At 40.2% G+C, this 16317-nt stretch overlaps 1 protein-coding gene across 1 annotated transcript in view; it reads right to left on the bottom strand.

Moving 5' to 3' along the window:
• grid2 (glutamate receptor, ionotropic, delta 2) overlaps positions 1-16317 on the bottom strand; it is a gene marked incomplete at both ends in the record, with an annotated part of 423554 nt that overhangs the window by 142715 nt on the left and 264522 nt on the right. The window contains one exon of the mRNA XM_083904505.1: positions 7472-7525. Coding sequence (XP_083760631.1) covers positions 7472-7525 — 54 coding nt within the window. The remainder of the gene's footprint in view (positions 1-7471; positions 7526-16317) is intronic.

Here is a 16317-nt window from a genome sequence, read left to right on the forward strand (position 1 = left end):
TCCCTATTCTCTCTTATCTTCTGCGGAGTAGAAAAAAAAAAACTTTTTTTTTTTTATTCACAGTTTGACCCTTTCTGCTCCTCCTTCTCCTTTGACCAACCCCTCAGCTCCTCATCACTCAACACGCCATCAATGCCAAATCCCTCTGTTTTTCACTAATTAGCAAGCCCAAGGTTTAAAAAATAAAACAAAAACACAACAAAAGCACCGTCTCATTTCCTTTGACCTCTATTAAGTTTTTACCAACGGCAATTTTCCTTGACAGCTCTTTATTCACCCCTCTGTATCAGCCTATCATTCTACCCATTTAAGGGCATTTATGAATGACCTTACAACATAAAACTTGAAAGAGGGTAGGACGGAGGAAGTGATCAAAGGTGACCGAAGCTCAGCGCATGCTCCACAGTTCCCACAACCTCAGCTTTGACCCAGAAATAACAGAAGAAGCCTGTACACACAGAAGAGGCGGCCACGACAAGAGGGAAAAAAAAACACGACAAGGTCGAGGGCAGTAACATTTCTGCACTGACGAGGAGACCCAAGTTTATGCTCTGCCAGCTCAAATAATTGAAAATGTGTTCATGGATGGCATGGAAGACTTGAAATGGCCCTCGACATGCTAACAGCGACCAGAATCCGCCTCATCCTAACAAGCTGAAAGGGGGCATATTGCCACCTCTCATAGGGAAAAGGCCGTCACCTCTTTCAATAAATACATTTCCTGCCAGTGCTTGTGTACTGGAACAAGGGCAGAAGTCAAACTGAATGAGATGGCAATAGTTTAAATTCATTGGGGGGGAAAAAGCAATATCATGCTCCATCATTCTTGGTAAAAAAAAAAAAAAAAACGTTATTTCATGAGCTTAAGGGACAGAATTGTGATTTAAAAAAAAAAAAAATCTGATTCAGATCCCATCAAGGACGCTGGATAGGAGAAATATCACATTTACCTTGAACAACGCACCAATTCAACAGCTCCAGGGGATCCGCTTTACAACAACAGTGTTCTCGTATGGCTGTGCACAACTGTGCACAACTGTCATTTTGTTTTCCCTCTATTGACTCCTATATAGCTGTCAATAAGATCTTTTTAATGTTTTTTTTACGGCTTACGATTTATGTGAGTTCATATAGTCAAATTTTCCAAGAATATGCCAATATTTTCTTCTGATAGAGCATCATTATTACAAAAAACAAATTAAACCCTGATCTTCAACTTGAACACAACTTAAATGCAAAAGCAAAAATGTATGAAGGGTTAAGTGCTGGCTGGATTACGTTTACAGGTCACATGTTCTTCATAAGAGCATCCTACATTTTGGGTGCATTCACACCGCCTAAAAACGTAGGTCTCGGTTTGCTTCACGTGCAGGAAGCGAACTACAACGCAAGGCCCTTTGGGTAAACATAACCAAAACATACGCGCATGTAGAACGATAGCCGGGTAGCTCCAGGTTTTTCTCTTATGTGGCGGAAACAGAAGTTGCCCTACGTTAGCGAACAGTTGAGCCAGGTTTTTTGTTCTTAGTTTGTCTTCTCCTTCAGTAATTCTTGATGCAGCAGCGCCACCTCAGGCGAGGAGGGGAATACGTTATTTAAAAGTTTGACTCGTTTCGTGCAGCAATCCTCGGACCTAAAATAATTAAACCTGGTATACATTTGTATGTGAAAGTTGGGGAAAAAGCGTTGAAAATTGGTAGAGGGAGGAGCAAATAACTGCTCTGCGAACATCAGCTTTAACGTACATGCGCGAAACTTGGTACAGGCTTTCATTCAATCGCCTCAAAACGAACAGGGAAGCCGCCATCTTGGATTAAACGTTCACTAATTGTCATTTTTGGCGAATTTGCACCAATGCTACAAAATCTATCTTGCTGGTAATTGTGATCTCATCTGTTCATGCAAAAACACATGTGATGGTGCCGTTAAGTTGTATAAGTATAGTCAGGGCTGTCATAGCATGAAAAGCCCCCCTAAAATCAGTGATGTGGCTTTCATGGGATACCACGCAGTCGAATGCCAAATTGACAGAAAAGCCTAATCTTGTCTTATCTCTCTACCATGCACTTGTACCCTCGGGAGACAACAACAGAAAAAAAAGAAAAAAGGAAGGAATGAGGGAAGAGGGTGAAAAATGATGAGGAAAAAGAGTGAGAAGAGCAACAAGGAAGATCAGGAAAGATAGCACAACCGAGGGTTTAAGACCAAGAGAAAGAGAACGGTTCGGGTCAGTCGTGGACTTTCTCCAAACTTATTGGAAACAGAGGAATTGAGTAGCCATGTGTGCCCCCCTATTATTTCTCCTCCTAATCGTCTTCCTCTTATCCTGAGCAGAACGGAGGAGATAGGGAGAGGAAGGATGATCAATTATGAACTGTGAACTCCCCCTCAGTGGGGCTGTCTGACTGCAGGCTGCAGATAAAGCAGAGTTATGACAACCATACAGTGCCCCCTCATCCATAATAAACTACAGGGAGGGAAAAGCACTTTCACACATCGGAATATTCATTCTCCAAAGAAGCAGTACTCGACGACATCACATGTGTTGCGACAAAAATATTGCAGCTGCTCATCCATTTTAAAACCTCTGCTACAGTACTCGACATGAAAAAAAAAAACGTGACTACATTAACAAGCTTGATCAGCAAAATGAGAACGTCACATAATTCACAATATATGTAGGAAGATTTTCTTTAAAGGTGCCATATGTAACAATGTGGCCAAAAACAGTTACTACATTCAATTCAAAACACCAAGGTGTTTTAGGTTTCGTTTTGTGACGTAACTGGCAACCCGTGGTTGCTCGGCAGCTGAGACTCTACTGACTGCAATGATTGGTAGACGGTGGTAGGTGGCGCCACATGCCAAAACATGATTTCAAAACATAAACATGATTTGCAGTCTGCAAAATATTTTTTTAATGCAAATATTTTGGCTGTACTGTTGTTGTTGTTGTTGTTGTTGGTGAGCTCAGTAAGTCATATGAACATTATTCCTGAGTCTCTTAGACATATTATGAGGATTTTATGGCCAGTTTAGATTTATTACATAATGCACCTTTAACAGTTGAGGTAGCACTGGGTCTGCAAAATATTTTTTTAATGCAAATATTTTGGCTGTACTGTTGTTGTTGTTGTTGTTGGTGAGCTCAGTAAGTCATATGAACATTATTCCTGAGTCTCTTAGACATATTATGAGGATTTTATGGCCAGTTTAGATTTATTACATAATGCACCTTTAACAGTTGAGGTAGCACTGGGTTGCTAGACTGCATTTTGATACTTCAAAAGGTAGCGGGCACAAAATATTACAAGCTACGCGCTGCTAGATGTGCTCTCGGGCCACTGGATGACAGCTTCAGCCTCTTAGGAAGCGGCGCAAAGAGCAGGTCGCTGTCAGGAACCCTAAAGAGCGTTAAACAACACCAGATGCCTGACAGAACTCGATGAAACTGATGACAGACTATTAGACAGTTAGAGGCGACTTTGGCTGCTCAGTAGGCGACCTGACAATGCCATCTGCCGAGCAAAGTCGATCAAGATTGTCTGTCAGAAAGAACATATTTTTCCACTGAGTGGTGAAAGTCCCACTGTGAAAGCACAACTATTTCAAATCAGCAGAGGAGACACACCGCACACAAGTGGCCTCACATGCAGTTTCTCTTTAAAGTCAAGTCAAGGTCGGACACAGAGTGGTTGTTTAGAGAAGGTCTTTTTACCTTTGTATCTTTGATAGAGTACAAATGATGCAGTCGTCATTAAAGTGCAGGGGGATAAACCTCGACCAGGAGTGTTCGTCGATGGTGTGTGTGAGAGAGAGAGTCATAACAGAGCCTGACATTTTTGATCAAATATGAAAACATCTCTACCTTGATATATTGAGACAGACATCCTAAGAGCAAGCTTCAGAAACAAGTGTTTTTATGGACATGGACAAGGGTGCGAGTCAACATGACCCCGACGTCGGCTTCCACTCTTCTGCAATCATTCATGATGATATGCACATTATCAAACACTTTTCTTCCTCGCACTTAAAAACGTAACAAGGAAATCAGCAATTATTGTTGTGAACTTATGATTATTGTTTCATTATACACTACATAACTACATAATTGTTCGCCTAATTAATCAGGTTGCGATTTAGCAACTCGTGGCCAATCAGCTCTGCACATGACCGGCAGCTGCTGCTGGGGCAATTATGTCGTGATTATCTTGAGAAAACTAGTGAAATTGCTTTAAACTGGGTTGTATATTGTAAAAAAATCACTTTACATTTTGGTGAGAGACAAATAAAGTCCAGGGTTAATTTCACAGCCATGTGAATTAATTCAGTCTTCGCAGATTATAATGAAAGAAAAAGACAGGAAGACGGTGTCAAATGAAATTATTCAAAAATATGTGAGCTGTTGCTTACCAGCGATGGCCAAATTAATGTTACTCTTAATGTCAGAGGAAAAAAAAACATTAGCTGACTTAAGTCGGATGATAGACTAAATTAAACTTTGACCTAACAAACACTGATTCCATCAAACTGTTCATTTACACACATCTGACTTCATAGTTTTTTGGAGGATACAGTGAGTTGAACCTCCAGCTATGTTGACAGGAGTTACATTGACCAGTGTTGCCAACTCTTAAGTAAGGAAAGTAGCTATTGGCTGTCCTAAGAGTCGCTAGAAGTCGCTAAAATCACATCATCACCTCATTTGCATAATTGGCCATGTGTAGATAGTTGTAATGGACGCTGCAGGAGTGAGGAGTTTTATTGTTTTATTTTACATTTTACGGATCAGCCAGCAGCACTTTGGGCATGGTAGTAGGAGAGTGAAGCCATTTGTGTTGCGTCTTTCTTTTCTCTTGTTTTTCAATTAGGAGATAAGGTAAGTTTGTTTTTGTCATTTATTTGCCATTTTCTCTTTTGCAGGTACGATTAGGTTTGTAAAGAGAAGTTTTGGTTTGTTATTTTTGGCATGGATCCTCTCCGAAGATGAATAAAACTGCTACACTTTGGATTTCCCTAGGCCAGGGACATAACAGCGATTCATTTGCAGTCTGGACGCAGAGGGCCGCCATGAGTGCTTTGGGACAGGGGAGGGGCCCACAGCATGACACCAGTTAAAGTCGCTAGAAGGTTCTGAATACTCCCTAACGATAAAGACGCTAAGAGATGAGATTGACTGGAAGGACGCAGACTCTCTCGCAGACATAAATTAACAGCGATTGTCCCCATTCGCGATTACAATAATTCTATAACGTTACATGCGAGTGCTTTTTATCTAAATGCATGACAACATCATTTATCACCGCACCACCTCGAGTGTATTCATGCAGGACACAACACAGACCTTGATCTTACTTCCAGCAGCTACAGTCACCGGCAGAAGCCAATCAAAAATGAGGGCGGATCAAAAAACAGCAATCAAAAATGATTGCTACTATAAAAGTTCAGCAGACGACCTGTAGACATGAAACGGTTTTGCACTTCATTTCACCTCTCGTGCGTTTTTTTTTTTCTGACACGGGGAGGTCGAACTCACGTCACGACTCGCATTCAAAAAGTCCATGAATATTTTTAAAAAAGAATGTAACAATTCCTCTTTACTGCACATTTTATCTTTTAGACCCTATCCCAATACCTCCCCTAACCCTACATTTTGCGCGTTCTCGTGTAGGGGGGGAGCAAGGGGGAGTGCGATTTTGCACTTATAATCAACCCTCAAAATGTAGTGACCTTTGATGCGTGCTTGAAACGAAGTGGAAGAGGAAATTACCCATGATGCTTTATGAATTCAGCGCGCCGGCTAATTTTTTTCAACAAAGATGGCGGCCACGTTTGCAGGGGAACAATTTTGTCGTGATATATTTTTGCAAATAAGCGTGCTACGTGTTGTTGAAATGTGTTGGAATATGTTGGTTTAATATACAGCCAAATGACCGCTGAGCTTGAACACTACTGTCCGAAAATAACTGACAATTTATGAAAGCAGCTGGATAACTACCTAGCTAGCGACTATTTGCAGAGTGCTTCGAGAGACTATGACCATCATGAAGAGCTACATGACGGGCAAAATCTCTCAAAGCACGCATCAAATAGCTGCGAGCTAGCTAGTTCTTTAGCTCTGCTACATCTGGGTAGTTTTGGCAGTGTTTTGGATGTGCGTACCAGTGTTCACTTGAACACTAATACCCTGGACTAACGCAACAGCTGGATCCGCCTGCATTTTTCCTGAATGAAAACAGTAGCACGCTCCACCGACAGAATTGTCAACATGTGACGTAGGTTAGCACGTTCGTTATGTTGACTACGCTAGTTTGCATAATGTGGTGTCCCAATTCCATAGGAAAGCCAGTTCCCTTAATGAGGGGGGATGTACGATTGAGGGCACTGGATGTCGCTGGGGTTTTTTGACTATCTGTAAAAGTCACAGCAGGCCACTGGTGAACAGCAGTTGTGTTACTGAGCAGCATGTATCCGCACTATTATAACAAAAGGGTATGGGGGCTTGAAAATGGAAAATGAAAGAGGAAAAACAAAAGGCAACTTTACTAGTTGCTATTGTTTACCAGATTATGTTTCCAATTGTTTGTAGAATAAATGTTTCTTTTGCTGCGTCTACGAAACATCTGCTTGTATATGCACGGTTGTGTTTTCACACTAGTTAGTATGTGTGTGTGTGTGTGTGTGGCTGTGAGACCCCGCTGAGCCCTCCCAGCTGAGTGCAATTCCCGGGGCTACAAAGACACACTGCATTAGCCTGTCAGTGTACACACACACACACACATCTAAACATACACATATACACACATGCAGAGGCGGCAGATCCCAAAAAAAGGCACTTTCATGGAGATCAAAGTTGTGGTCCTATTTAAAATTAATACGAAATTGCAAACACTGAATTTTAATGACGTTTCTCTTCTAGTTATAGTGATTCTGATCGAGGATTGTGAGCCAATGACAGAAGGACAAACACTACACTCTGAGGAGAAGGGACTGATAAGTGGTCACATGACGATGTTGTTTATTTTTTTCAGTTAGCGAAGCCATGGCACCATTAAAAATAAGTGAAACTACAAATTACTTTTAAATCCTATCGCTGGTGGATCAAAATTAACCGATTCTGTCATACCATTAAAATCTGTGACCTCCTTTAATGTTGTGGCTGATCGTTTATGTGTTTATGCATTCATTTTATGCATTCATTTCAAGTTCACCTTTGTCATTCCTGAAAACACATCATTAGTATGAAGTGTATTCGGAGTGTAGAGACCTTTACTGTAAAAATGTATGTGTGTTATTAGATGGGATTCAAACAAACTCTTAGCTCTTCCATGTCCTTCGAATATCCTGGCCAGTGAAGAGATTAGAGAGCTTCCATATCTAAAACCATAAATATGCCCAGGATAATTGAAACAATAAGGTGAACTGAAGGAACACCGGGTACAGGATCCATAAATCATTTCCACTCTCTCACCTCATTTATCAGGATCCAGTGACAATCGAAGGCCACCAGGTTGGTCTCGACCACCTGCAACACACAAACAAAACAGGATTAAAAGAATTCAGTTTATTTAGAAGAAAATATGCAATTCATTCGGTAGAAATATCGTCAGGTTTCAATAAATGACAGATTAAAAAGTATTTGGTAGACAAGTTGTATATTTTCAACATTTTTAAGGAATAAAAAAAAAATTTTATTATACATTTTTTGTCTTGGATAATGTGGTTCATGCTTTCTAAAGTGTGAATATTATGGAAAAGAACATTATGGTAATGTGCAGTAAGTGTGCAGCTTGGCATGAGGGAGTTGAGTGAGGAAAACTTGTATCAAAGGTGCTTAAGGTAACTGCCAACACACTTATCAAACACATGCAGCAATGGCTTAACTTGCATGTCTGTGACCAAATACCCGCAGACATCCACCTAAACACAAACTTAAAAAAGTCAACATTGGTTTTCTCCTTAGACGGACTTGAGAGGAAGAGTTTCTCTGCCTTTAGGCTCCATTTTAATGATGTAAGCACCTGATCAAATGCTGAAGCGCATACGCCGAGTGTGTCCAAATACACCGAACTGTGGGGGAAAAAAACCCATCACTGTAACAATTTTTGTCTATTTATTAATCAGGAATGTTTTTCGGGTCAATCACAGAGCCATCTCAACTTCCCTATTAAAATATTATAAAAGCAGATAGCTTGGTATTCAGGAAAAAATATTCATATCAAGAAGTTTATTTGCAATGTAATGAAAAAGGTGAAAAAAAGGTGCAAGAGCAGGCCAACTACTATGGGTAACACACGTGCACCTAAATGCAGACCAGATTGCTTTCCACTTCCTCAAGACACCTATAATGCACCTCGTCTAGTTTTAAAGCACCACTATGCAACATTTTAAAATAAAAGATTTGTCATTGAAGTGCCTTTTTCACTTCTCCCACCCTACACACCCTTGGTAAACGGCATTGGAACGTAGCGCTCAAACTGCCAAAGATAGACCCTGCAAGTTTGAGCGCAAAAGCTGAGCAGAGACCAGTTTTAAAAAAGATACAATATATAGGGCATCAATGACTTGAATTTATTTTTTTTAGATCGAAGAAAAGTCAGAGTTGAGGCGACAAGTCGCTTGATGATGCCATCACATTGACACAGCAGAGGAACATTATTAAAGTTCTCTGTAACATTAATAGTCAATGTGTATAGTGAAGTGCTCTTTCAAAAAAAAATAACATAGGCTAATATTTTGAATTTTCAGGTCATTTTAAGTGCACAGCAGGAAGCTCAGCATACCGACTCCCAGGGCCGATGGACTATATACATATATATACAAACATATATATATATATATATATACACATACATATATATCTACATATATATACACACACATACATATATATATATATACAGACACAGTACAGTCTCACACAGTTACTACAGTGACGGCACATCCAGCTTAAGCTACACAGCGCTGCTTTAAGATCAACCACACCAGTGGTGTTTTGACAGGCACAAGTTCATTTGCAATGTACACAGTGGACAAGAGATGACAAGCGGGTCAGTCTGAACCTAACAAAGACGCTTTGTGGCACTCTGCACAGATTTGCACATGGTTCGAAATAGGTCCTTCTGTCTGTTAAGGTCAGCCTCTCTCTCTCTCTCTCTCTCTCTCTCTCTCTCTCTCTCTCTCTCTCTCTCTCTCTCTCTCTCTCTCTCTCTCTCACCAGGACAATGTTTTCCAGCACAGGAAAAGAAGAGAGAATCCCTCCTTTTTCATTCATTTTTAACTAGTCATTTTAAGTATTTATACATGTCAACTCTTACTCACTAACCACACAGTTGTTAAACATCAGTAGTAAGGGCACTTAGAAAGGGGTGCTGCACTGAAAAGAGCAATTGTACACACAGGGCAAACACATTTAGAACTTTGTTCTGTGCCGCTGCACATATACTACAGTGGATCTATGTGATAAAGTCCCTCTGTGTGGCAGCAGGTGCTGTGTTTTAACTCACATTCTCAAGTGGCTCTTTCCTCCCCTGTTATCACTGAACTCTGTCAGTGTCTAAGAGCTGTTATTCTGTGATGGACATGACGTTGACATCTATTTATTCATGTTGCTTACGACTTCTCCTCGCGTTTTCCTTTAACCAACGTACTTGTAGATAAACGGGTAAAGCGCATATTATGAGAACAGCTACTGAACACACCTGGGACGTGATAGCCGACTTGGATGGATGGAAGGAACACAGACAAATAGATCTTCTGTCATTTATTATCTAACCTGCTCTTCATCATGTTCCTTTTCATTAACCTAACGCTTTCACCAAAAACTCTTTCCAACCAACATCCATCCATCCATCTTCTACTGCTTTATCCTCCACATGAGGGTCTCGGGGGGGGGTGCTGTGCCTATATCTAACCTAACACAGGGCGATAGGTGGGTACACCCTGGACAGTTCGCCAGTCCATCACAGGGACATTTAACCACCCACACTCTCACTCACAGTCAATTTCGAGTTTCCAATTTACCAAATCCCCATATCGCATGTTTTTCGGACTGTGGGAGGAAGCAGGAGAACCAGGAGTAAACCCACACACACACACGCGGGGAGAACATGCAAAAATGCAGAAAGAGTGCTAACCACTACACCGACCGCAACATAACTCCGCATTTGCATAATTTACTTATGATACAGGAATTAGTCTCGCTTCATTGCTGCGGCCTCACGTCTTATCACATAACTCTGCCCTCCTGTACTTCAGGCTCACTTCTCACTCCGACTGCCTACCTTCCTTCCCCCCCGTCCCAATGCACTCCTGGTGTAAAATATACAGTACTCGTATATCATTAGCTTGTACAGTAATTGTCTAGGTGACTATAGTGCAGTGTGCCATAAAACACTTTCCAGCCGTAAACAAAAGGCAACAGCTGGAGAGGGTGACGGAGCATGGCTAATAGTGGTTTAATCTGCTTCACAGTCGCCATAAAACTTCATCATTGCAACACTGACGGCCTCCATAAAATATCCCGTCAACGGGGGAAACATGGCCGAAACAGTGACACGGTTAAACATTAAGGATGACGCACAACGCAATAACCTTATTTCTCCTCGTCTCTCGGCAGCCTCTCCGCGTTTGCCGACGCTCCACGTTCGCTTTAATGTTACGCAGCTGAAAAATAAACAATTAGGATTTCGAAGAAATGAGAGGCTATTCATCTTCTCGCAACCTCTTTTTTTTTGTTGAGTTTTTTTCCCCCCGCCGCACTACAGCAAATACAGAAACAAGCAGTAAAAAGAGAGAAAGACAGGGAAGAACAAGAGAGAACAGAGAATTTGCCTGCCCTCCATCTTCCCTTTCCCTCAGTACTCATAAAGAGGTTCGTAAATATGCACATGGAATTCTGGGTAAATGTTTGTTTCAAACCTGCATATGCAAAAATACAACAACATTTGTGCAGAATTCTCAGTGCACTTTGATGTATAAAATAATGTGCATTAGAGAAAATAGCTCAAAGGGTGAACCCTCTTCAATGCAACACCAAAATCTGGCCATTTTTTCCCCCAGGTCATAATCTACATCTCTAGAAAATGTCCTCAAACAAATGGATAAACCCTGTCAAACTCATACTGTAAACCCTTGGTGCAGGTAATAATAACAATAATACGTTGATGTGTGTTTGTTGGTATGTAAGCACCGGTGGATGCGAGTCTCTGTTCACTTCTCCCCATTATGACCACCCTCTGGCAGCCGCCCGGACAGATGTTTCGAGCTAATTAGCGATAGGGCAGCCTCCTAACACTGGACATGACTCCTTGGGGGTTGGAACTACTCAATACGTTGACTTTTTTAATGCTCTCTGGTTCTCTCTCACAGCAGAAACTGCTTTGTTTGTGTGAGAAACAACAGCCATGGTTAAAAAACCCACTCCCAACACTGCAGGTGTGTAGGAGTCACCATGGGCGTCGTTTCTTCAGTGGTTTACCGCAGAGATCTTTCTGCCCTCGCTGACCAGCACCACACTCTTCACTCTTTGATGCCAGAAAATCATACAAACACCACGTTACGTGCATGAGAGACAAATCCAATCACTCGGTTCTCTATATCAGAAAACCTTATGTTTGAGTTTGAAGAGTTTGAAAGAGAAGAACTGAGATTGATCTGCAACATCACACCTCTGTGCAAACTCTCTGGCCATCACACAAACACTGTTTTGATCTTGCAATAATCTCTGTCTCCCTGTCACTCCTGAAGGAGTTCATGAGAAAATGATTGATTCTGGCAAAATGGCTGCTGTTGGCGTACATGAGAGTCAAGGACTGCTGCTCATACCAAGACCTGGCTTAACCCCCCCCCCACCCTTATCCTAACTGTAAAATAAACCTGGTTTCTTATTTTTAATAGAGAAAAATTACCAAAATGCCAAAGGGTCCTCACAATTTTGATTTGAAACAAAAACCGACCCACACACACACTCATGCATATTAACAGACATATTCTTTCATCATTCAAAATAGTGGAAGTCACTTTTGAATCAAGCGCTCCAAATCGGACATTTCACGAACTATTTGTGATCAAATCAAGCAAACTGCCCACAGCCCACCCTCAAAACTAGGCACATCCAAACTTCACATGAAAGCACGGGAATATACATACATACATATATAAAATATACACATACATATACATACAAACATATATATATACATACAAATATACACACACATATGCATTTATATATGTATGTATATATAATATATACATACATATGCATACATATATAATATATGTATACATATGCATACATATATGTATATATATACATACACATACATATGCATGTATATATCTGTATGTATGTATGTATATATATATATGCCGTACATACATACATACATACATACACATATATATATATATATATACATGCACACACATATTATACATACATACACACTGCAGTCCAGTAGAAAGTAGAGAGTGGCAAATAAGGAAAAAGATGTTAAAAATGAAGTGTTTTGTTTACTATAATTGAAACCCATGTTGTCATGTCTTTACTTGGATTTCCAGTAGTTGTGGTTTACAGCCTTCTCTTCTCTTTTCCTGTTTATCTGTTGCGCTGCAGAAAAACTATGAGCCACTGAGTCAAAAGGGCTGATTTAATAAAAAGAAGTGTATTTTCTACACGCCTCAACATAACGTTCACAGTTTGCACAGTTTGCACAGTTTGCTTCATATTGTTAATTGAGTGTTGAGTGGTGATGGGATTTACTTTTATTTGACATAATGTTTCTACCGTGACCCTCATGTGAAGGATAAAGCGGTAGATATAGATCTATATAGATTTACTTGAATTACTTTGACAACCTCACAAATGCTACACCAAACTAAGCACAATCAGAATCTGACTTAATTGAATCTAAGAACAACCTACTAATTACACGGCTTCTGTGTGAATGTTTTCGTACTTATTTATCAGCAGAAATCTGACAGTCTTTGTTTTGCTTTTATCCGCACGCTGGTGCTAATGACATTTTTCTTCTCTGCTTCTTCAAAGGCTTTTAAAAATTTAATGCCACTCAGTTTCACTTATTCCCCGGTAAGAAGTCCCTTTCTTCAATTAGTGAGCCGTGTTTCGTCTTTGTAACCGTCTCTTAGATGCCCCTTCTCTCTCTTACCTAATCACAGGCTACTTTCCTGTATTTAATTTGCATGACTGAGAAATCTGGTAAAGAAAAAACAAAAAATAAAAAGACGTGTTTATTTTTTGCATCACCCCACTTCATTTTCATTCAGACCATCTCCCCCCACCTCTGACAATCACCGTTTATGAACTGAGCATTTAGTGCACGCTAACTGAGGCGTTTTCTCCCTGATTCACCGTAACTGCTGCGTGTCACAACTGTCATTTAGGTTTAATGTCACTTTGCCCCACCCTCAATATGCCTGTAGTGTTCTTTATTCATGTTGGTGTGCTGTGTGTGTTACTGTCAATGGTTTGAATGTGTGGTAGTTTAGAGATGTAGCTGCAAACATCCAACAAGACTTGGGAAGTTATTGTGCTGGTAAGATGTGCTGTGTTTAAAGGTGATTTATTCTTGCATAAACTATATGGAAATGTGATGATGATAATTGCTAGCATGTTCGTGTGTGTTTTGCATTTTATTTAACCTGTTGGACACTTTCTCTGATTAGCATAGTGTTTCATTCAGAGCACTAAGAGTACCTTGCCAGTGACTGTGCCCCTATGTCACTCTTTATAGAAAATACATCTACAGAATATGTTGGCACAGAAACGCATGTCCTGCACCTCAAACACCGTCATAAAAAATAGATTAAATGATACCTGCTTGTCATATATACACAATAATTCACTCAGCTGTGAATGAAGGAGTGTACACGGCACGGTTGTCTCTGCTGATAGCCTGGCTGACACGCAGCAAATACAGACAGCCAAGAATAAACAGAAAATGTGTACTTTTTCAACACATCAACCCTGCAGGAAGCCCCACAGGGAACAGTTCTGGCTCTGTTCCTCTTCACCCCTCTACACAACAGACTTCTGTTACCGTTCACCCTTCCGTCACCTGCAGAAATTCTTTGATGACTCTGCAACTGTCAGGTTCGGGGAGGTGACGGGGAAAACAGTACTGGTACTGATCCAGGAAGGACAAGAGGAACCCTCTACACATCAAGGCAAGGGAAAACTACGAAAACTGTGGTGAATTATGACCAAATAAAACAATACATAATTGATTATGTACTGTATGGGTTTACATTTTGACTAACATGCTTAAAATGTATTCTATACAGAAATGGCTTGTTGCCCCAATTTAAATTAATATTAGACGTTAAACAAATAGCATTGAACAGCCAGGGAACATCCAATAAATGCACAATGAGGTGTTAAATCTATTCCGTTCACCAAAACAACATTATGCTACTGTCCCGTAAAAGAGCTGCAGGCTCCATCACCTGTGGACCAAGACCAGGGGCTTTTTGAGTGCAGGGTTGCTCCCAAAGACCTTTGAGGTGGAATCGGCCATCTTCTATGAAGCAGAAAAAAGCTTTGACAGACTAAGTATGTAGGCCAGCTTGGAGTTAGTATGGCCCACAGACCAAGTAGAGGTAGTGGGAGAGAAGGGAATGATAGCTAAGATGTAATCGTTGACTTGAAATAAGTTCTGGTCCCTGCAGAAAACCATCACAACACTGGGCTCCTTGAAAAACTGATCCACCACAAGTGTCTGACAGAGAGGCATCACAGGTTGTTCCTCGCTGCTATTGTATTGTTGTCAACGTGGACATGTATCAGACAGGTGCAATGTGTCAGCTTTCCTGGGAGATTCTGCATCGCAATGAAATGAAAATATCTCAAAAGTTTGTAATGCAGCAAGTGTTTTCAACACGTCTTCCAATAGAGACAGAGCAAAGACATCGATCATCGTAGTTTGTGGTCACACTAAAATAGGAACGGAACCTTCAAGGTTCTGGTTGCTTTCGTAATGATGAACATCACTGTAACATGACCCTCAAGCACTGTGGATAAAACACCCATTTTGCATTTTCAGACACCTCATAAAGACTCTACAACAAGCTCTGCCCCAAGTCATCGACTAATAAAGAATCATCTTATCATATATGGAAGTCGTCTCTGTGGGTTAACATTAATATTTTTTCAGAAAATGTCTTGTTTTAAAAATTGACATCATGTCTTACAAACCACTAGAAGTCAGAGGCAAAACAATGGTGGATGAGAAAATTACTGAAGAAGCTGATAAAATAAAAGTGTGTGTCCACTCACACATAAGAGGGTTGGCACTAATGGAGAAGTAATGGAATATATTCGGTTGAAAGTGGGCAGACACTGAATTGGACAGAATAGCATGCCTACTCATGAGGATTTTAATTCTTCTTCTTCAAAACAAAGTAATCTTGAAGAAAGTCTGACTCCCACATAATGTCGAGACATATTAACACCATCTGTAGAGGACCATGATTGTCGAGTATTTCTTCAAACTCTAATTTTCAGATTACCATTTTCGCGATTGACTAAATCATTTGATACAATGCCAATGCTCTGTAGGTTTCTATTATAAAGGAATAATGCTAAGGTATACGTATAGTATTCTGATGCAGGGTGATAAGGGATAATAAGATAAACCTTAGCCTTCATCAATGAAGCCAGAGTCGATAAATAGTAATAAATAGTAATCAATGCTCAGCTTAGTAGTTGGTAATGATTGTTAGCACTAGCATTGCTAGCACTTAGCCACGAATTGCAAATAAAACATTTTCAATTAACCTATTAACAGCATTTCAAATAAAAGTAGGATCAATATATCACTTTCAACATATCTACCATTGAATTCATCCACTCACGGCACTGCTTCTACGATGTTTTACCCGAACAAACATTTCTGGACCACATGTCTAATGGCGGCTGTGTTTGCTGCCAAACAGGAAGTGGCAGCACCATAAATAGACTTGAACAGGAAGTGACAGTAAAATGCTTAGTTTATACAAATATGAACTTTTACTGCCAATTTATCTACCAAAAATATACATATATATTTTTAAAAGGCAAAAAATGCCTAAAGGCAGAACAATAGGAGTTTGTTTGATATTATACTGCAGTTTAGCTCATGTTGGCAAAGCAGCACAACAGTGGGCAAATAATAAAATTGTGAAAACTAAGCAAAACTTCATTGGATATATATCACAGTGAATATCTAAGAAGGCTGAAAATGTGACTTCATTTAGCATTACAGTATAAAAAGAGATTTGTCTTGAGGGTATTGAATTCTTGGTCTTGGACTCACT

Source organism: Microchirus variegatus, assembly GCF_963457635.1.
Source record: "Microchirus variegatus genome assembly, chromosome: 18".
Lineage (NCBI taxonomy): Eukaryota > Metazoa > Chordata > Actinopteri > Pleuronectiformes > Soleidae > Microchirus > Microchirus variegatus.